Below are 21694 nucleotides of genomic sequence, written 5' to 3'. Positions count from 1 at the left end.
CAAACATGGCAATCCCTACCTTCCCTTTGTAGTGTGCCAGCCAGCAGCCTACTATGTGAAACTTTATTGGCCGAGGGAGCCGGCGTACAGCTTCCGGGTCACGTGGCCAGCATGACTAAGCCACTTCTGGTGAACCAGAGCAGCGCACGGAAACGCCGTTTACCTTCCCGCCGGAGCGGTACCTATTTATCTACTTGCACTTTGACGTGCTTTCGAACTGCTAGGTTGGCAGAAGCTGGGACTGAGCAACGGGAGCTCACCCCGTCGCAGGGATTCGAACTGCTGACCTTCTGATCAGCAAGTCCTAGGCTCTGTGGTTTACCCCATAGTGCGACCCGCGTCCCTCATCTTGACCTGTACTTGCCATGATTTACACAAGATGGTGGACAGGGGGTGGTTGAAGGACTTGGAAAGAAACCTAATCCTCTCCCATTGATACCTTGGCTTTTGGTTTTAGTGTGTTTGAGGGGAAGACTGGTCTTATAGCTGCACTGGCAGTCACCTTGACGAAAACCCTATAATGGCAGTTGCATCCGGGTTTGTAATGTGATTCTTCTGTTTTCAGCTACAAGCCCATTGTGGAATACATAGATGCCCAGTTTGAAGCCTACCTGCAGGAGGAACTGAAGATCAAGCGCTCCCTCTTTAACTACCACGACACCAGGATTCACGCTTGCTTATACTTCATTGCACCTACAGGCCACTCGCTGAAATCTCTTGATCTGGTCACCATGAAGAAGCTCGACAGTAAGGTACTCCACTTCTCACCTTGATGAGACCTTGCCTTGCTAGCCGCACAGTTATAACAGGGAAGCAGATTTCTGTTGCGGAGAACTGTGGAGCGAAATAAAAATGCCATGCTAATTCACTTAATGGTAAGAAGCTTTGAGAGCGAGAGGTGGCGTTTTGATGGAGGGGCAGGATTCTGAAACTGTGGCTGGTGCCACTTAATGTGTTGCTCGGCCCCCAATGTGCTTCCTCCCCACCCCCACCCCCACCCAAAATTGTGCTTATTCAAATTCAGGCAGATTTACTTAAAACCTACAGTTAATCAACTGAAATGCTCCTTTAAAAAGTAATTTCAAAAATGATTCTGGATTCCGCCCCCTGCCAGAATAGACATTTGCTGAAAATAAGGCCTTTAATTTTGGCACAAGTTTGTTGGTGGTTTTTTTTGTTTTTGTTTTTTTGCTTTTCTTCCAAATAAGGATTAGCGGCACCCACAGGAAGTGAGTTTATATAATATAAGAGGATTGTCAAGCACTGTCTGTAGTTAAAAAGCTCTTGATTTCTGGGTCAATATTAACATCATCTCTACCAGGGTTGTTGTTTTTGTAAAAAAACAAATCCTCTGGTTTTATGGAAGGAAATTGCACCTAAGCAGTCCTTAACCTTGTTGTGTATGTGTGGTTCTTTCTTTTTCCTTACAAATGATCGACCTCATAAAGCTAGACAGAAACCCAGTTTATGGCCCTGGAAGTGTATTGTGAATCACTTGCATAGCACTAAGGAAAGTCCTCAAAATGCTTTACCTTTTGCACAACCTTGTGTATTTATATAGAAGAAAGTCTCATAGGACCCAGTAAGGACTTTCTGCAAAGTAAGTAGGTGTTGCAGCCGCAGCCCTGATCTGCTCTGTTTCCCAGCAACCCTGTGACTATTGTTCCCACTTTATGCATAGAAAACTAATCTGAAAAACAAGTGATATTTCCTAAGACTGTTTAGTGGTCTTGCTTGACTGCCATGGTAAACTGTGGTTTGTTGTGATGCAAACGAGCCTTGGACTTTCCCCTCCCTTCTTCCAGCACCTTGCTCTTCCATTTTTAGCTGTTCTCATTTTAGCATCATGCCTGAATGCAGAAGAAACTGTGGTTTGCCTTAACTGTGGCTTACTGAAGTGTGCCAACTTCAAACTTTGCTTTACCGAAGTAGGATTGTTTCAACAAACCGTTGTTGTGATAATGACAATGGTAATGATCATTACGATGTAATGATAAAGGTAATTAAAAAATGAGTGAAATGCAAGCTTCTGATCTCCCTGCAGTTGTGTCTGTGGACCGGGACCGCATGAACTTGAGGTGTGCACAGGTTTATTCACTTAAATTCTCTCAGAGCCAGACCACTGAGCCTCTGGCAGATTTCAAACAGGTTTCCATATGCAGCCAAACTATCTTCTTTCCAGCTCACATTCAGAATATTCATGTGCGTGCACAGATAGCAGCACCCAAGGAGCTCAAAGGCTCTTAGAATTCAAATTCATGGTCGCGCTATCTCCTTTTGTTGGAAATGCGTTACTACAGTCTGGGTGACACACAGCATTTCCTGTTCACCACCTCTGTAGAAAGCAGAGAGGAAACAGCTACTTGTGTGTGACTTCTATTTATGGCCAACTCCTTTGCTCTGAAATGCAAATTGGTGGATCTTATCTGTTTCACTGCCGGTGTAGCTAATTAAGAAAAGAAAAAGAAGGAAATGAGAAGATGGGCTGCACAAAGGTTTGCAATTCACATTCAAGGGTATTTGATAAGGTCTTCATTCACCACAACTTCATAACCTGAATTCCATCACCTGGAAAGCTTGGCTTGGCTTTGCATTGAACAAAATAGACGGTACACGTGAAATGGAAGAAGCGTAGTTAGATCTGCCAGCCTGGCATTTTTATGGGTGACAGCTGTGTGAAGAGAATAGCTTGGGGCAGGTTTAAATGCTAAAGCCACCATCGAGGGCAGTGGCAATTGGTGCTGACAGCAAGCCCCCCCCCCCCCGGAATTACTTGTGTTATAAACAAAAATATGCCCCTTTTTCCCTTATGGGGTATCCCAGGAGCTCATATAGAGTCCTTACGTAGGTTCCCTAATGGTAGGAGAAAATAACAGAGGCCAACCAAAGAATATTGAGAAGCAAAGCAGCTAATAAGCCTGATCTTTATTGATCTGTTGCAACAGGGTCCTCACTCACCACACACAGGAGGGAGGAGGAACCCAGAACCAAGGTGTGCCTGCCCTTATATAGACATTTTAAATTCCCTGCCCTGGAGCTCAAGACCACCCCTCCATACATCATACATACATCACAGAAGGGGTGTAACCTAAGACCACCGCCCGGATACATCATACTTACATCACAGAAAAGGTGGTCTACAGCAGAAATCTGAGTGTGTTGTTTATCTCTTCTGACAGGTTACCTGTTTAATGGTCACTTGATTGGATTGCCTGGGGAGCCTGGACAGTCTTTTGTACTTAGTTCCTGAGCCAGGTCACAGGCTCACACCCTATTCATATTTTAAATGTGCCCTTAAGACAGGATTTGCGAAGGAAAAGACAATGGGGAGGCCTTTCCATTTTCCTTTGACCTTGCAGAGAAAACATTTGGTCAGTTTGGGAATCAAAAATGGTTTCAGGTCGGTCTTCCTGTGCTGCTCTATGTAGGTGCTTGGTTGGTACGCTTATGAACATTACCATATATCTAAGACCTCAAAATTCCTATCACACTTGTACTGAGGAGTTCCCCATATAGGGACTCCCTTGTGCAGCTGGGGGGGCTTGCTGTCAGTGAGCCCTGCTCCGTTCATTTCCAGGGATGGAATCTAAACGGCCCCTGCAAACAGCCCTTCCAAAGGGCTTGCTGCCTGACGTCAGGGGACCGACAGGTATCTGCCAAACCTGGTCTGCAGGGTGTGGGGAATTAAGAAATTGGCCTGCCAGTTCCACACCCCTGCCATAATTGGCAGGAAGCAGCTGCAGCTCTTCCTTGTCAAATAATCAGAGCTCAGGGTTCAAGTGCAAGGGGCCTATCTGTCCCAGGAGCTTCTCTGTTCTAACTCAGCGGAGCTGGACTTGCTTTCATATTCAGTCAGTTATAGTGGGAGATATTCCAGCACATGTTGTTGTTGTTTAGTTGTGTCTGACTCTTCGTGACCCTATGGACCAGAGCATGCCAGGCACTCCTGCCTTCCACTGCCTCCCACAGTTTGGTCAGACTTATGCTGGTAGCTTCGAGAACACTGTCCAGCCATCTTGTCCTCTGTCGTCCCCTTCTCCTTGTGCCCTCCGTCTTTCCCAACATCAGGGTCTTTTCCAGGGAGTCTTCTCTTCTCATGAGGTGGCCAAAGTATTGGAGCCTCAGCTTCAGGATCTGTCCTTGCAGTGAGCACTCAGGGCTGATTTCCTTAAGAATGGATAGGTTTGATCTTCTTGCAGTCGATGGGACTCTCAAGAGTCTCCTCCAGCACCATAATTCAAAAGCATCAATTCTTCAGCGATCAGCCTTCTTTATGGTCCAGCACATAATAAGGGTTAATATTGTCCAGGCAAAAGAAAAAGAAAAAGGAAAGCTGTGTATGAGTTTGGTTTCGTACAAAAGGGTTGGGCATCATTTTGATTTGCTGCCATTCTCCTCCTCCTGCTTGCCATTGGAGAGTCCCTGCATCACCAGCCACTGGTACAGTATGACTGATTGCTCTCTGTTTGCATTGCAGGTGAACATCATCCCCATAATCGCCAAAGCTGACACCATTGCAAAAAACGAGCTACATAAATTCAAAAGCAAAATCATGAGCGAGCTGGTCAGCAACGGAGTCCAGATCTACCAGTTCCCCACGGATGAAGAGACAGTGGCCGAGATTAATGCCACAATGAGTGTAAGCCTTGTTTTTCTTGCGTCCTCCATCCCTGCTCTTGAAAGACATGGGCATATAGGAAGTTGCCTTATACAGAGTCAGGCCACTGGCCCATCTAACTCAGTACACTGACTGGCAACATTTCTCCAGGGTTTCACATCAAGGTCTCTCTCTCAGACTGACCTGGAGATGCTGGGGATTGAACCTAGAACCTTCTGCATTCAAAGCAGATGCTCTAACCTCTGGGCTATGTACAGGCCGTGTCATGTCCCTCTTTGGCTTTCTAAGCCAACTACACCTTGGATGCAGCCTAGAGCTTATCCACACTTAACCTTTCCTCCACTCTTTTCAGGAATGGTCCACAATTTAAAACTCAGTGTCCGAGCCCCATCCCACCACCCACCCCATTTTTTTTGCTCCAGAGCTTTCTCCGCAAAAACTGCTCCTTAAAGCTCAATAGGTGCAAACATCACCCAGTTGGCATTTGTTCCAATTCAGCTTTAAAGAGTGGTTTCCTCTGCGAAAGCTCAGAGCCAATAAAAACACCCAAAACCGCTTTAGCATGAGGCATTAAAGTGCTGGTCTCTACCTGGAAAGAGCGGAGCAAAAGGATAATAATAATAATAATAATAATAATAATAATAATAATAATAATAATACAGTTCTCAAATGTAATCCATTCCGGAAGACTGTTCGAGTTCCAAAACATTCTAAAACTGAGGCACAAAGGGCTGTCTGCAAATTCAACTGAGAAAATTGAACAACACGCAGCGGAAGCTGTTCAATTTCCAAGGCGTGTTTGAAAATGAAAGCATTTACTTCCGGGTTTTTGGCATTTGTTAGTCAGCGGAGACGTTCAAGAACTGAAGTAGAACAGTAATAATAATAATAATAATAATAATAATAATAATAATAATAATAATAATTTATTTATACCCCGCCCATCTGGCTGGGTTTCCCCAGCCATTCTGGGCGGCTTCCAACCAAGTGTTAAAATACAGTGGTCTGTTAAACATTAAAAGCTTCCCTAGGCAGGGCTGCCTTCAGATGTCTTCTAAAAGTCTGGTAGTTGTTCTTCTCTTTGACATCTGGTGGGAGGGCGTTCCACAGGGCGGGCGCCACTACCGAGAAGGCCCTCTGCCTGGTTCCCTGTAACTTGGCTTCTCTCAGTGAGGGATCCGCCAGAAGCTCCTCGGTGCTGGACCTTTCTAGCAAAACAGGAATTACTGGTTTGACTGCATTTTAAATATCCCACACCAGATGTTTCTGGGACGCCCACAAGCAGGACCTGAGTGTGACATTGGCAGCTCCCGGCAACTGGCACCCAGAGGCCTCTGACAAGTGGAGCAGTACCATGGTGGCTAGTAGCTACTGAGAACCTTCTCCTCCATGAGTTAGACTCCTCATTTTGTCACTGCAATGCAAGTAAATGGGGAAGACTTCTTTTCCTGGCTCTCCAGCTCTGCTGATGGTGAGAGAGACAGAAGAGCTCGAATGTGTGAGGAGAAGTAGGTGGGGCCAGAGGCTGCCCCAGGGCGGTGCTGCTTGGCCATAGCCACACTGTGGAGTAGAAGCTGCCCCAGTGTGATTGCTTGTGACAAGGCGACAGGGATCAGGGAGGAGAGACAGTTATTTCAGCCACAGAAATGTCCAAGCGGCAGCTGTCCTGCACAGCATGTAAGCGAGAGCCTTTCTCCACCCATCTGCCCAGCTCTTGGCTCTTCTCCCGCCCCAGACTGGGCATGGCCCCTGGCCTTCCCCCAAAATGCAAGCCAGCCCTTCAGAATTGCACACAGCGTAATGAAAACACCACCTGGACGAGTCCCGAGAGACCGAAAACAGACCCAGCTTCCTCTTGGCTTTGGCTCCCGTTTCTAAACACACAATATCCTGGACGGGGAAGAATCCCAAGTGCATCTTTTATGGCTAAGCGGGCTGGGCTAGGCGCGTCCTTTTTCGGCACAAGCTCAGCTGCTGTTTACTGGCAGATTCCAAGAGCTCCAGTGTGGTTTTGAGGTTTTTTGGTTTGGAGCTTAGGAAATGCAGGAGGAAATGAAGTGCGCCGTTCTGGCCAGGCCAGGGGGCCGTGTGTCTTGTCTGTCTTAATGCATTACATGGTTAAGAAGTTACAGATAGGTAGCCGTGTTAAGAAGCTCAGTGAAGAGTTGACTATATGCAAAAGTGCTCAGTAAGTAGTGGTGCATAGGCCAAATGCTTTGCGCTTTCTACCCTTCTGACTCCAGAGACAGAAGTGGGTAGGGTGGGTGGATGAGCAGTAAAACAGTACTTTTCCAAGCACAATTCAGAGTGTTGGTGCTGACCTTTAAAGCCCTAAATGGCCTCGGTCCAGTATATCTGAAGGAGCGTCTCCACCCCCATCGTTCTGCCCGGACACTGAGATCCAGCGCCGAGGGCCTTCTGGCGGTTCCCTCGCTGCCAAGTTACAGGGAACCAGGCAGATATATTATATATATATTATATATTATTATATATAATATAATAATATATATTATTATTATATAACACTGGGACATGATAGCAGGCCATGCAGTGTGGGATGGCTCATTGGAAAGGCTGTGTTCTTCCATCCCACAGTCTCTTCTCCAAAGGGGTCCTCCAGCAAAACAAACTGCTGAGCAAAGGACACACAAACTTCAGCTTTACGTATCTGAAAGAATGATTTCAGTTCAGACATCACCCCAAACCATGTTTTCTCCAGCCGCAGTTTAGAAGCCAGACGGTGGTTGGACCCTTCCAATCGCATGAGGGGACACGATCCTGTTTTCTGTGGTCCACCTTCCTCTCGAGTCAGAGATACAATTCAGCGGTTGCTTGTCCAGTCAATACATCAATTCATTCATGAAGTGCTTCCTGTGAAATATCTCGGAAGAGAGTCAACAATAAAAACATCGGTAAAACAATTTCGTCTGTAAAAAAAACCCCAGTTAAGGCGATGTCACTTTGAAAACAAGTATAAATGGATTGTGCCCAACCACACAATGCTATTGCATGGAGGTTTTGCTTGTAGGCTTCCTATAGGCATCTGGTTGGCTACTGCAATAATAATAATAATAATAATAATAATAATAATAATAATAATAATAATAATAATTAATAATAATAATAATAATAATTAATAATAATAATAATAATAATAATAATAATAATAATAATTTATTTGTACCCTGCCCATCTGGCTAGGTCTCCCCAGCCACTCTGGGCGGCTTCCAACAAAGATTAAAAATACATTAAAATGTCACACATTAAAAACTTTCCTGAACAGGGCTGCCTTCAGATGTCTTCTAAATGTTGGGTAGTTGTTTATCTCTTTGACATCTGATGGGAGGGCCTTCCACAGGGCAGGTGCCACTACCGAGAAGGCCCTCTGCCTGGTTCCCTGTAGCTTTGCTTCCCGCAATGAGGAAACTGCCAGAAGGCCCTCTGCACTGGACCTCAGTGTATGGGCAGAACGATGGGGGTGGAGACGCTCCTTCAGGTATACTGGGAACAGGATGCTAGGCTGGAAGAATTCTTCTTATGTTCTTAGTCTGTTTTACCATTGAGATGGAGAAGAACACGGGTGTCTGTCCCCCACCTTGGTTGGTAGGAATGTAAGGGTATGCATGCTTCTCCCATTTCCACTAAGTCAGGGGTGCCCAAACTTTTTTCAAAGAGGGCCAGATTGGATGACGTGAACATGCGTGAGGGCCGACCTTTTTTTTACGATTTCCCCCAAAGGTTGTTGAGCTTTTTTTAGGAGTGAACTTGTTTTTGGGGATTAGACACCAATACATAAACTGCCGCAGGGGTTGGATAAAACTGGCCGTGGGGGTCGAATTAGGCTGCCAAAACAGACTTTGGACGTGCCTGCCCTGAGTGATCTTGTTGCACCCTGAACCAGGCTTCAAATATTTGTTATAAAACTGTGCCATTAGTGGTGATTATTAATTCCACGCCAAACTTTTAATGGTGCATAGGGAGAACGTACATTTCCCTGAAATATTCTCCCAGATATTTTTGTATCACAGCACGCTTTTAAAATTCTACTGTAATTATATCTGTCGAGAATCATTCTTTAATCACTGCTATGTTCACTGCTTTAGAATATCCTCACTTGCTGCTGCATTGCCTCCCATAACTATTGCTGACCCTTTTGAAACAAGCATCTACGCATTCTCCTTCCACAGGCTGCCTTGGCTGGCTGGCTAGTTTAGGCGTCTTGGACTAGAGCCAGGCTTCCTTTTTAAAGTCCCCTTTTCCTTCCTCCTTTAGTGAAAGCTAATAAAATGGGGTGGGGAGAATCTCGACTTCCTTCCATTCACCCTGCTCCCCACTCGCTAGGAAGTGTCAGCGCCGGCTTGTGCTATGGACCATCAGTATGTAAACTGCACAAGCGCATCTAAACAGAACGAGGAGGAAGCAGACAGTGCCTGAGTCACAATGCTCTCCCCTGACTACTCCTTTCCCAGGTCAATTTACGATTCCGTCAGCCCATTTATTGCTGTCATATCTGTTTGTCTTGCAACCCCCCCACCCTCCCCCTAGAAGGAAAGCACATCCAGCTACTGCGTGTTTCGGGAGGTATGTGCATTCTCAGGCCCCATCCATTTTTTTTTTTTAAAAGTAAATAAAATTATTTGCAAATACGATGAAAAGAAAGAAAGGGTGGCTAAGTATTGGAAAGGGAATCAGTTTCCCACTAGAGGAGAATGGTTATGTAAGCTTTCAGAATATTTAGAATTAGCCAAATTGACAGATATAATAAGACAGAAACCAAAAAGTGAAGTGAAAAAGGAATGGGAGTGTCTAAATGAATACCTTAAAAGTCAAGGTTCGAGGACAGAAATCTGGCTGAGTCTGGAATAACCTTGTGAAGTGAAAGGATAAGAAAGAGGGATTTTTATCTAGATGCTAGGATAGAGATGATAAGGGAAAGAGGAAGACACAATGAGAGGTAAAGAAGGTGTTGTGGGATTGGTGGAAGTCAATGTTTGTTTTTCTTTTTAGTGTTTATATTATTAACTTGTAAGATATGGATTTGGGTTTTTTTGTATGTTGGGTTTTGTGTATTGTTATTTTTCGATATTTTTCATGTTGTTGTTGTGTGGAAAATACTAATAAAATTTAAAAAATTTAAAAAAGAAAAGAAAGAAAGAAAGAAAGAAAGAAAGGAAGGAAGGAAGGAAGGAAGGAAGGAAGGAAGGAAGGAAGGAAGGAAGGGGGAAAATAATGCCAGCTGATACTGACAATAAAAACATTCCATCAATCCTAATTTGAAGGTATAAGCATTCAGGCCCCTTTCAGATGTTGTTTCTGCTGCTTTTGGGGGCGGGGGAAGGCAGGTATGAGATATAATTGACCCCTCTGCCTTACTCACACTGCTTGCATGTGACTCTCATCCAAAGTCAGACCCACCTGCTCTTTGGCAATATTTATCATACGTGCATCAGGTTTAAGGAGTGATTTATGGGTCGAACTGCATGTGCTGATGTGAAGTTCAGGCGAGGTTCATAACTCAGTGGTGGGGCATCTGTTCTGCATGCAGAAGGTTCTAGGTTCAATCCCCTGGCCTCTCCAGGTGGGGCTGGGAAGGACTCTCATTCTGAAACCTTGGAGAGCTGCTGCCAGTCAGTGTGGGCAGCACTGAGTTTGATGGACCCAAGGGGTGCACTGTTCTCTAGGAAGACTATGTACGTGGCTAGAATTCTGCAGGATCACAGAAGAAAGTGGTCTTAAGATTCAAAGTCCTGAGAATCCCTGCTTCCGTTTTTAAAAAGCGAGCAGTGATGTACTTGAAAGTGTTGCCCATACAGCCAACTAAACCTCAGAAGCGAGAGGAGAGGCTGAGTAAGGTTCCCAGTGATTAGGGACATGCTTTCAGTACTCCACCTAGTTGCTTAATACTCTCCATGTCAGGCATGTGGGATACTGATGAGTACTGATTCATACGTTTCCGAGCACAATTCAAAGTGTTGGTGCTGACCTTTAAAGCCCTAAACGGCCTCAGTCCAGTATACCTGAAGGAGCGTCTCCACCCCCATTGTTCAGCCTGGACACTGAGGTCCAGCGCCGAGGACCTTCTGGCAGTTCCCTCACTGCGAGAAGCCAAGTTACAGGGAACCAGGCAGAGGGCCTTCTCAGTAGTGGCGCCCACCCTGTGGAACGCCCTCCCACCAGATATCAAAGAGAAAAACAACTACCAAACTTTTAGAAGACATCTGAAGGCAACCCTATTTAGGGAAGTTTTAAATGTTTGGTGTTTATCGTGTTTTTAATATTCTGTTGGGAGCCGCCCAGAGTGGCTGGGGAAACCCAGCCAGATGGGCGGGATACAAATAATAATTTATTATTATTATTATTATTATTATTATTATTATTGTCATCATTATTATTAACTGTATCTAAATAATGCCCAATGAAAATGCTAAGGTTGTGTTTAATTCCTAGGGAAGGAAGCTGTTTCTTTGGGTGTTTATTAAGACTGTTTATTAAGATCTTCTATGATCAAATGAAAGCCAGCAAAGAAACACTAAAAACTTGGGAGCATATACAGTGGATGCTCGGGTTGCGAACGTGATCCGTGTGGGATGCATGTTTGCAACCCGCAGCGTTCGCAACCCACGTCTGCACATGCGCGGGTTGCAATTCGGCGCTTCTGCGCATGCGCGACTGCCAGAACCCGGAAGTAACCCGTTCCGGTACTTCCAGGTTTTGGCGGTCCGCAACCCCAAAAAAAGCACAACCTAAAGCGGCTGTAACCCGAGGTAGGACTGTACCCCTATACATTTGGTCTCAACAAACCTAAGAGCAAAACAAGCAGACAACAGAAAATCTCCTGCCAATATGCAATTCTAAGCTAAGGTAACCAGATGTCCCTGTTTCCCGGGGACAGCCCCCAGATTTACAAATCAGTCCCCATACAAGATCCATTGAAGTTGAAAAACGTCCCCAGATTCATTGGGAAAAAAGCTGGTAACCTTATTCTAAACACACAAACAAGTAAAAGGGAACCAGAGAATCAGGCCACCAGAGAAGAAGAAGAAACCAGCTCACTCGGCCTATAATACCACTCAGATATTAGGAGACTGTTTTGATCTGCCGCTTTGCTGTCCTTGATTCCCACCAAGCCCGTTCTTCGAAAAGTTAGGCTGTGTTCCAGAAACACTTGGACAACTTCTAAATCGGTGAAAGCCAGCGCAGTTGTCTATTGAAGTGTTTTCTTCCCACTGCTTTTACTTCCCTTTTTTTTGTTTTTCATTTAAGGAAAATATGTCTGGCAAAGCAACTGAAGGCTCCCATGGTCTTCCTCTGCCTCTTGCCTTGCAGGTCCACCTCCCGTTTGCTGTGGTTGGCAGCACCGAAGAAGTGAAAATTGGCAATAAGATGGCCAAGGCCAGGCAATACCCATGGGGAGTCGTGCAAGGTATGTCGGCTGCAGAGGTGGGGTCGGGTGGCAGATCTGCTTGCTCAGCTTTGGTTTAGTGAAATGCAGGGTGGCACCATAAAACCTAATTTCTTTGAGCAACAGCAAAAGAGAGAGAGAAAATCTGAAGAGCATATTAAGATGGTAGCTGGGGACCCCAAAAGCTGTGTCAGATGCAGAAACCTTCTCTTTCCCCAAAAGCATCTTTTACCAGCTGCACCTGATATGTTCCTGGACTGGGAGAGTTTTAAGCACAGTATTTTAGACACCGGTAACTTCAGGATTTAGATTACTGCAGTGCACTTTCTGTGGGGCTGCCCTTGTTCTTGGCCTGGAGATTGCAGTTTCTGGACCTGCTGGAGTTCTTGCACTGGGTATCTGGCTAGAGTTTCTGACTTTGAAGGCCCGAGTTCAAATCCATATTCATGCATTTGCCTGGGTTAAGTTGTTCACTGTGCTATTTACAGGTGCACTATACAGTGGTACCTCTGGTTAAGAACTTAATTTGTTCCGGAGGTCCGTTCTTAACCTAAAACCGTTCTTAACCTGAGGTACCACTTTAGCTAATGGGGCCTCCTGCTGTCACGTGATTTCTGTTCTCATACTGAAGCAAAGTTCTTAACCTGAGGTACTACTTCCGGATTAGCGGCGTCTGTAACCCAAAGTGTTTGTAACCTTAGGTGTTTGTAACCTGAGGTACCACTGTACTACACATTATCAGACGCTAAAATGTTTGCAACCTTAACACCATGGGATAGGAATCCAGAAGAGGCCATTGCTGAATCCTTTCTCTATAAGCTGTAACAGTCAACTGGCAAAAGGGATCATTCACTGGGGGCTCAGAGTGAGACTTTAGAAACTGCCTTCTGGTTGGGACACATGGGAGACGGCAACACTATAAAAGTGAAGAGCAGAAATGACAGCTGGGAACAACCGCTGTTTGGAAAGCTATGGCTTGTTTAATATATACACGCCGTTTCTTGTGTCTCTTGCAAAGAAATATAAGCTGGTGCCTTTCAGAGCAGCTGTAGCATAATGATTAAAGGGCCTGATTCATGAAAACTCAACTCATCCATGAACGGACTGGAGCAAGCCATTAGCTCTCCAACTCCACTTCCCATCTGTAAAGAATTCTGGCCTACTTTACAGGGTTGTTGTAGCTATTGCTGAAGTATCACACTTGAAGTGCCTTAAGCTCATAGGAAAATCCTTTGGAGTGACGGAACTGGTCTAGTGACTAGTATCTTCCCAGGGGAAATCAGGTCTTTTGTGTGTAGAAAAGTTATTCGGGCGAGGGGAGGGTGAAGATGGGAGAACCTTAATAAGTTTGAGATTGCTAAAGGAGCCCTTTTATTTTGTAGTTGAAAATGAAAACCACTGTGACTTTGTGAAGCTGCGTGAAATGCTCATAAGAGTGAACATGGAGGACTTGAGGGAACAGACTCACAGCCGACATTACGAGCTCTATCGCCGCTGCAAGCTGGAAGAGATGGGGTTCAAAGACACAGACCCCGACAGCAAACCATTCAGGTAAGGCAGCTGCAACACCCAAAGCGGAGTATATTTCTGGAACAGTTGCCCAAGGCATTCTGCTGTAAGAATTTCAGACGTGATGGGCATAGTGGCACAGCTCATTTTGAACATTGCCGTGTTCCCAACCTTCCCTTTAGGCAATCCAGTTACCATCTGCAATTTTGGGATAACATATTGACCTACCTTCCAGGGCTGTTGCGAGGATTACAACAAACACACAAAGCACTTTGAATGCTTAAAAGCGCAATGATTATGGTGATGATGATGAGTTCATACTTGCTTTCCAGGCAAGAATGGCTCCCATAGCAGCTCTTAATTTAATCCACACCAAGGTTCAATACAATTATGGATTTGTAGGTGTGTGTGTGTGTGTGTGTGTGTGTGAGAGAGAGAGAGAGAGAGAGAGAGAGAGAGAGAGAGAGAGAGAGTGAGTTGGGAGACTGTCTTTCCTTGGCAGTTAGTCATAACAATTCAGGTTCCAGGTTATTCCTTTCATAGGAAAGGGGACAGTGGCGGCTAATGGTCATTGTGGCAGAAGGGAAGGAGACCAGAGTAAATGGCAGGCAGTTCCCCTACCCCACCCGAACTGGTCGTAGGTAAGGAGGCTAACTTTGGCCAGGCTGAAGTTGGGAAGGTAATGCCCCATTTGCCCCTAATAGAAGGTGCTGGACTCATCGGCTGGTTGAATAGTAACTATGTCGACCGACAGAACCAGCCCTTCCACTGATCTGCTATTTAGACCAAAGACATTATCCTATGGCTAGCTTTATACCTATTAAAAAATGATTAACAACTTCCTGATAACGGTTCCCAGCCTCTTGTCGCTTCTGAGATGAAGCCACACCATAATCCTCCCCATATGCTTTCAGATTTTATCTCCTTGGCCGTAAAGGGAAAGACGGCTGAGATGTGCAAGATGGTGGACTCTGTACCAAAGGTCAAATTCTATGCTAGCTTGGCAATCCCCATAGATGCAAGGAATGCATAAAGCCCTGGATATATTTTATTAGTGATATGTGTGCATGTCAGCATGGCGAAGAAGTCTACAGAACTTACCAGGTGGCTAGTTTGCCTGTAAACACATTCCTTGGTAATCCATCCATGGCCTAAAAGAGATAATTGATAAAAACTTCCCTTTCCTTTCTGGGTAACCCTTACTCTTTGCTGGGCGACAGGATGAGTGCCTATTTGAGCCAGTATCTCTTTTGTCAGTGTATAAAATAGTTCAGATTTATAAAGCAGCCCTGGTTTATCTCTGAGCAACAACAAGTGTTCTGTTCAGTTACGCAAGCATAGGAGCAAAGCGTTGGGTCTCATCTACCCACCCAGTTCACTGTTTCCCCCCCAAGCATGATGGTTTCTTGGTCTAATCTGCCAAAGGCAGGCTTGGCTCCCTCTGCCAGAGTTGTGCGCTAGCGACTGGCAGATGATGTCGGGTTTTCGTTCCCCACCTACCTTCTCCTGTTTTCCTCCCCGTCCATGTGGCTAAGCAGGTTCTCCTCACAGCCTGCCAAGCTTTTGCCTGGTCTGGATCCAGATTCTGCTTCCAGCTTATCTGCTACTGCATCAGTCTGCATCTTAAATCAGTTTCATACAGAAAGAGTATATGAACATGGTTATGTTATTTAATTGGGGGAAGAAGTGTCCACACTGTTTCCTGGGAATGGTAATTTGCTGGCACAGAGAGCTAGAGATGGGTGTGTAGCTATAATTGTGTGTACAGTGGTACCTCAGTTTTCAAACATTTCCGTTGACGAACATTTTGGTTTTCGAACGCCGTAAACCCGGAAGTAAATGCTTCCGTTTCCAAACGCACCTCGGAAGTTGAACGGCTTCTGCTGAGTGTATATGTTATTTTTCTCAATTTTCTCTATTAAATTTGCAGACCGCCTTTTGCCCCTCGGTTTTCAAACGTCTTGGAACAGTCTTCTGGAACGGATTACGTTCGGAAACCGAGGTACCACTGTATATGTGTGTGAAAACAGGATGCTGAAGTAGATGAAGAACTGACCTGATCTGTCAAGCTCTTTGTAGGTTCTTATGACTCACTGTCAGCATCACAGCTAAGAAAGGATTTTAATCCAGGTCTTCCTGTTGCAAAATCCAACACTATAGCTCAGCAGTCTCCAACATGGTGCTTGCGGATGCATTGATAACTTCAAAGCCTTCTTAAGTGTGTTTACCTTTGTATCCCTTGAAAATACATAGACATGATGGAGAAGGTAGTGAAGCTCTTCCTCTCTTCCTCGTTCTGTTCTATGCTCAGGTGGCGAACGTGATCCATGCGAGATGCACGTTCGCAACCTGCAGCATTCACAATCCACGTCTGTGCATGTGTGGGTTGTGATTAGGCGCGATTTAGTGCTTCTGCGCATGAGCGACCGCCGAAACCCAGAAGTAACCCATTCCGGTACTTCCAGGTTTTGGCGGTCCATAACCTGAAAAAACGCAACCTGAAGCGGCCGTAACCCGAGGTATGACTGTATTTGCATTTCATGGCTCAGATTAGTTCTGCTGGATCTGACTCTTGCCCAGATCCCTTGGAAAAGTGAAGCATGCTTTATTTCTTTCAATCTTTTTTGGGGCAGGGGGATGATCTGGTCTGGGAGGAGGAGGAGAGAGACAAGACCAGAGAAGTTATCACCTACACCACTCCCCCCAAAATCCAAATGTGCCCACAGGCCTAAAAATGTTGGCAAGACCTGTAGATGCTGTCTTGTTAATGGCAGCAATGGCCAAATGCAGGGTGCCTTGAATGATGGTCAGGGTGCCGTGGGCAACGCTAGCCTCTGTCCTTCTTTCCTTCCTTCCCTCCCTCCTCTGATGCCCTCTTGTGTCTCTGCCTCCCGAAGGCTTTCACAGCTGTTTGTTGCAGCAGCCGTGGCTATAAGCTCTGCAGGCAAATGATGCCTCTGGGGCTGGCCAAGGGGTGCTGGTTGCCAGGAGCTGAGGTGGCCTCGGAGTGAGCAAGCAAGCGGGTGAGGGAGCCCAGCCAGCCAGTCCACCAGCCCTTGCTGTTCGGAATGGACAGACAACTCCCGGGCCCCTGTGGTGCTAGACTTCTGTTCATCTTTGGCCAGTCTGTTGGGCCACTAAGGCTGGGGGCATCCTCTTCCCAGGTCCCTGTTTGGCAAACCTCACTTTTGGGCAGGGGGGCGCAGCTCAGAGACTGGGGAGGCAGCAGCAGCTGCCCAGAAGACTCCCAAAGAGAGGGGAGAAGAGACTGAGGGAATCCTCTACCAGAGAGGGTGTTTTTTAAAGGGTGGGAGATTGCCAGCTCTGTAGGCAAGGGGTGGCATAACTGGGCTCCTAAGCCCCACAGGGGTGCTGCTGAAAGAATGTAGTTGGTCAAGGGAGCCGTGGGCTCAAAAAGGTTGAAAACCTCTGGCCAAACGGATCCAAAATGGCTTCTGCTTGGCGGTTGCAATGAGAAAATTGCAGGGGTAGGACAGAGCCAAGAGTAGCAATTTATTTATTTTCAAGTTCAGATAGCAAAAAGGAAGTGGAGAAAGAGAGGAGATAGAGGACCACAGATAAGGGTACTTTCTTCTTGTCTCATAGCACAAGCCGGAGAATAGATGTGAAGTGCAGGCACTTTTAATCTTTTCAAACCAGCCTGGACTCTTCAGCAAGCCAGCCTTGCTTCCTGACAGGGAGCAGAAAGCATTCCAGGAACTCTTGAAACCAAGCTGGATAAAGAAGTGGTGACAAACCATTTACTTCACGAAGGACCCAGCGCATAAGGGGCAAGAGGAAGGAGATGCTTCCCCATTATCAGGCAGACTTCATCAAGCTCCTTGGCAAGTGATGCTTTGGTGTAGTTCTAAGAAAGGGGGAAGCTGAGACAGGGTCTGTGAACAGCACAGCATGAGTGTCACGTTTTGCTCTGCTGAGGGTGAAGCAAAAGAAGAGAAGTGTTTTGCACCACACAGAAGCGTTGGTAATGGTGCCTTCTCCAGGCACTTCACCCAAGGGAGTGGACTTTTCAGTAGTGGCCCCCACTGTTTGTGGAATGCTTTCACAAGGGAAACATGCCTGGCACCATCGATGTTGGTTTTTAGGCACTAGGCCAAGATATTTTTTAATTCACTCAGGCTTTTAGGACTGTAGTAGTAGTAGTAGTAGTAGTAGTAGGAATATAGAAGTTACTCAGGCCTTCTTTGCTTTTCATCCAGTTTTCTGCTTCTTTTCAAAAACACTTTTCAACTGAAGAGGACTTGATGTTCCCACGCCAGAAAAATCCTGGCTGAAAGTAAATATTGTTGGGATGAACAGTTATTTATTCAGTATATCCCATTTTTGTCCTGGTCCTTCCTTCGAAGAGCTCTGAACTGTGTATAAGATGGCAAGGCTTGTTTTTTTGTGGGGGAGGGGGTTGGTACATTATAATCTTATTATTTATACGCCACCCATCTGACTGGGTTGCCCCAGCCACTCTGGGCAGCTTCTGGCAAAATATATATATCAAAAACCAGAATAAAACATTAAACATTAAAAACTTCCCTATACAGTGGTATCTCGTGTTGTGTAATCTCCAGGTTACAGAATCTTCGGATTACAGCTGCGGCAAACCCGGAAATATATACTTCTGGGTTTCGCCACTCGCACGTACGCAGAAGCACTTTATCACGCCACGTGTGTGTACAGAAGCAGCGCTTCTAGTTACGGATTTTTTGGGGTGCCCCAAAACGAATTAAATCTGTAACTAGAGGTACCACTGTACATTGCTGCCTTCAGATGTCTTCTAAAAACCATATAATTGGTTATATTGGACATCTGATGGGAGGGCACCACTACCGAGAAGGCCCTCTGCCTGGTTCTGTGTGTGTTCACTAACTGCATCTCCCAGATCTCTGCTAATGGGCCTGGGAAGACATAAACACACACTCACTCACACACCCCTGGGGAGTTGCTTCTTCCAATAACGCATTAGATGGGTTGTGTGTAAAAGCAACCTTCCATGCTCATACCACCTTTTATCCTCTCAATAACCCTGCAAGGTATGTTACAGGCTCATGTGCAACCTTACCTGATTTACCAGGAGCTGCTGATTGATTGATTGATTGATTGATTGATTGACTGATTGATTTTGTTCTTCCTTCGATGTTACTCATCCGTGATACTAATGAGGTTTGGCTTTCTTTCTATCTGCCCACGACCACCACGTCCTCTCTTTTTTTTAACGGGGTGCTTCCATAATAAGTCTGCAAGAGACCTATGAAGCCAAGAGGAATGAATTCCTGGGTGAGCTCCAGAAAAAGGAGGAGGAAATGAGGCAAATGTTCGTCATGCGGGTAAAGGAAAAAGAAGCCGAGTTGAAGGAAGCAGAAAAGGATGTAAGTCGACTCCTCCCCTCACTCTTAATACATGATTCTCCCACCACCCCGACTCTGAAGGATTCAGCTTGGAATCGTCAGGGGGTCCATATGGGAGCACTTGTGTGAAGCAGAAAACACAAACCAGAGTTATTTGGGGCTTGATCATGCATAGGGTCCCTCCAGACTGGTGTTTTTTTGTGTATGGGTGCATTCAGCAACAAGTCATTGTCGCAGTAATAGCGCATTTGTGGTGGATTTATGCTGGACATCCTGCCACTATATTATTTGAATGAATGAATTTTATTATTTTGGTCACAGACCAGTTCCAGCCCACATACAGTATCAAGGAAGTCATAGAACACGATAGGGATACATTTGAATTTGCAATTAGGTATAACAGGGGCAATACAGATATAGCAACAGTTAAAAAATATATAAATTAAAACTTAGCCTATATTAGTTGTTCCGCAGTGCTTCTCAAGAGTTGCCACGTTACTGGATTCTTGTGCTGCGTAGTGCAGCAAAAACAGGACAAAAAATAAAGCCCCAAATAAAACGCAGAACATAAAAAGAAAAACCAGGACATTTGTGGTATTAAAAAATTACAGGACTTCTGTCCTGCATGCCCCATAGCTTCTGAAGGAAGCCATGGGGCATGGGCCGACTGGACTGGAAGCAAAGCAGTATGTTGATCCTGAAAGTGTTGCAGGCATAAACTTTATTGAAAGTGGGATCACATAGAACCCCCTCCAGTGTTTTTGTGAATGCACAATAAATAAATAAATAAGATTTCTGGAGGGGCCTATAGTCAGTCCTGACCAAAGTCTCCTAGGTCACTTGTGGGGCTAGAGAGGGAGTAAGAAATGGGCTGTTCCCAGTCTGGAGTTTAACGTTCATCAGGTAGAAGGCACTATTACTGTTATGTACTTAAGTTCTCACCCTGGGCCAGCAGGGGGATACTGTAGATAGTTTTCACTCAGGTCCACATATGCAAATAGGGGGTTGAAAGTGACGTTCAGTGATTGGATAGTTACAGAAAATGGTTACAGTTGCGTTGTAGTGGAGCTCTATATAAGCAGGCTGCCTGAACCCTTCAGTTCAGTTCTGTTCTGGCCTGTGAATAAACAAGAGCTGTTTGAAGAATCGCTGTGTCGTCTGATATGTTCACCCACAACTTAACAACTACCACTCAGCCGCAGCCGAACACCTGGTGTTTATGTCAGAGCCGATCAATTCACAGTCTTCAAACTAATTCCCAATCAAGGGGGCTGATGTTTCACACACCCTGTTCCCTTCTCTGCTTGAAGAGGGTGCTAAGACCTCACTCAGTTGGTGGAGCAGGAGACTCTTAATCTTAGGGACCCACATTGGGTGAAAGATTCCTGCAGGGCTGGACTAGATGGCCCAGGTGGTCCCTTACAAGTGTACAATTCTATGATGCTGTGATTTCTGGCCATAGGCCATGAGTCTGCTTGTTCAAGCCCTTTCCATCCTTTGAGCCTGTGCAGCAGGTTTGGACTATTAAATTTTTTTTCTGCACTTAACGCTTCTTTTCTCTCCCTCTCTGTGTCCATGACCTCCCTCTTTCTTTCCGGTTGGGCAGCTTCACGAGAAGTTTGACCACCTAAAGCGGACTCACCAGGAAGAGAAGAAGAAAGTGGATGACAAGAAAAAGGAGCTCGAGGAGGAGCTGGGCAACTTCCAGAAGAAGAAAGCGGCAGCCCAGCTGCTCCAGTCACAAGGGCAGCAGGCTGGCTCTCAACAAACCAAGAAAGACAAGGACAAGAAAAAGTAAGCCATTGTCTCAGGTCGAGCTCTGTGGGCTTCTGTTCCAGTGTGCTGTCTTCCGTTGCATGTCTGTATTCGCTTCTTCCCATTATCAGACTGGAAACTGGGCTTCCCTCCCTCTCCCCCCGCCCCCACTTTAAAAACAAAAAAAAAAACCCCCAGACTGAATTATTTTTTATATAAAAGAAAATACAGGTTTGTTTGCTTTTTCCTTAAAAGAGCAGCGGGGAGGGAATATGACCGGCTTTATTTTTTTATACAGAGGGTACCTAAATAATATTTTGTAAAAGCTTGACTAGCATGTTCAAAGAAGCAAGAGAGCAGTTGGAGAGCAGAGACCGAAAGCCAGCCCACCCAGCGATCGGCTGAACCGACTTTGCAATAAGTCTTGGATTTTCTGTTGTCGAAGCAAAACACATAGCGCTCCGTCTCTCACTGTCTTTCCCAGTGATGCTTCAAAAGGTCTGTGCTTAATTCATTGTGTAAAAGCCTTGCCACAATGGGCCAGTGTAGAGACGACAGTTTTCCTGAGTGTTAGCTGCATGGTTAAGTGACTGTGTTGGGCCGCAGGATCATGCCGCCGGGTTCCCTCGCCTCGCCTCCGGGTTTTGCGGGCAGCAGGGAGGATGTGATCCTGTGGCCCCAACCCCCTTAACTGTACGCAACGACTTGGCTCATATTGCATTCCTAACCAGCCAGAGGTATATTCAGCTCGGAGTCGCTTAGTGCCAAAAGCGACTATTTGCAAAAGCGGCTGTTAGAGCGTGCAAGTAACTCTAGTTACAGTATAAACTATCTGGTGCCAGTTCTGCCCCTCTGCTAGCCAAACAAATTAACAGTGCTGGGTATGCTATGATTGCAGTACAATGCTTCTTACTGTAAAAGTAAAAAATAAAATAAAACCAGCAGTCTGGCATCATTGGAGCAAGTCAGACCCGCATATTTGCAGTCAGACCTTTAGCCGCTGCTTGGCTGCGGAAGCGAAGAAAAGTTTTGCAGGCATGTAAGGGTACT

General features: G+C 45.6%; 1 protein-coding gene across 11 annotated transcripts in view; it reads left to right on the top strand.

Annotated features, from left to right (window-relative positions):
- SEPTIN11 (septin 11) overlaps positions 1–21694 on the top strand; it is a 103985-nt gene that overhangs the window by 58730 nt on the left and 23561 nt on the right. For 6 of the 11 annotated variants that reach the window (XR_014538438.1, XR_014538439.1, XM_083571539.1 and 3 more), the window contains exons 4-9: positions 566–752; positions 4478–4639; positions 11945–12041; positions 13403–13571; positions 18778–18910; positions 20496–20683. Coding sequence is in view for 8 of the 11 variants with exons in the window: in XM_083571539.1 (XP_083427665.1) it covers positions 566–752; positions 4478–4639; positions 11945–12041; positions 13403–13571; positions 18778–18910; positions 20496–20683 (936 nt within the window). In the remaining 3 variants the exon portion in view is untranslated. Of the gene's footprint in view, positions 1–565; positions 753–4477; positions 4640–11881; positions 12042–13402; positions 13572–18777; positions 18911–20495; positions 20684–21694 lie in introns of all 11 variants that reach the window. The other 5 variants (XR_014538437.1, XM_083571534.1, XM_083571535.1 and 2 more) reach the window with 1 other exon arrangement.

The sequence above is a fragment of the Podarcis filfolensis genome (assembly GCF_964270895.1).
Source record: "Podarcis filfolensis genome assembly, chromosome: 9".
Lineage (NCBI taxonomy): Eukaryota > Metazoa > Chordata > Lepidosauria > Squamata > Lacertidae > Podarcis > Podarcis filfolensis.
Note: the sequence above shows the minus strand (reverse complement) of the source record. Positions and strands in the feature narration are given on the sequence as shown.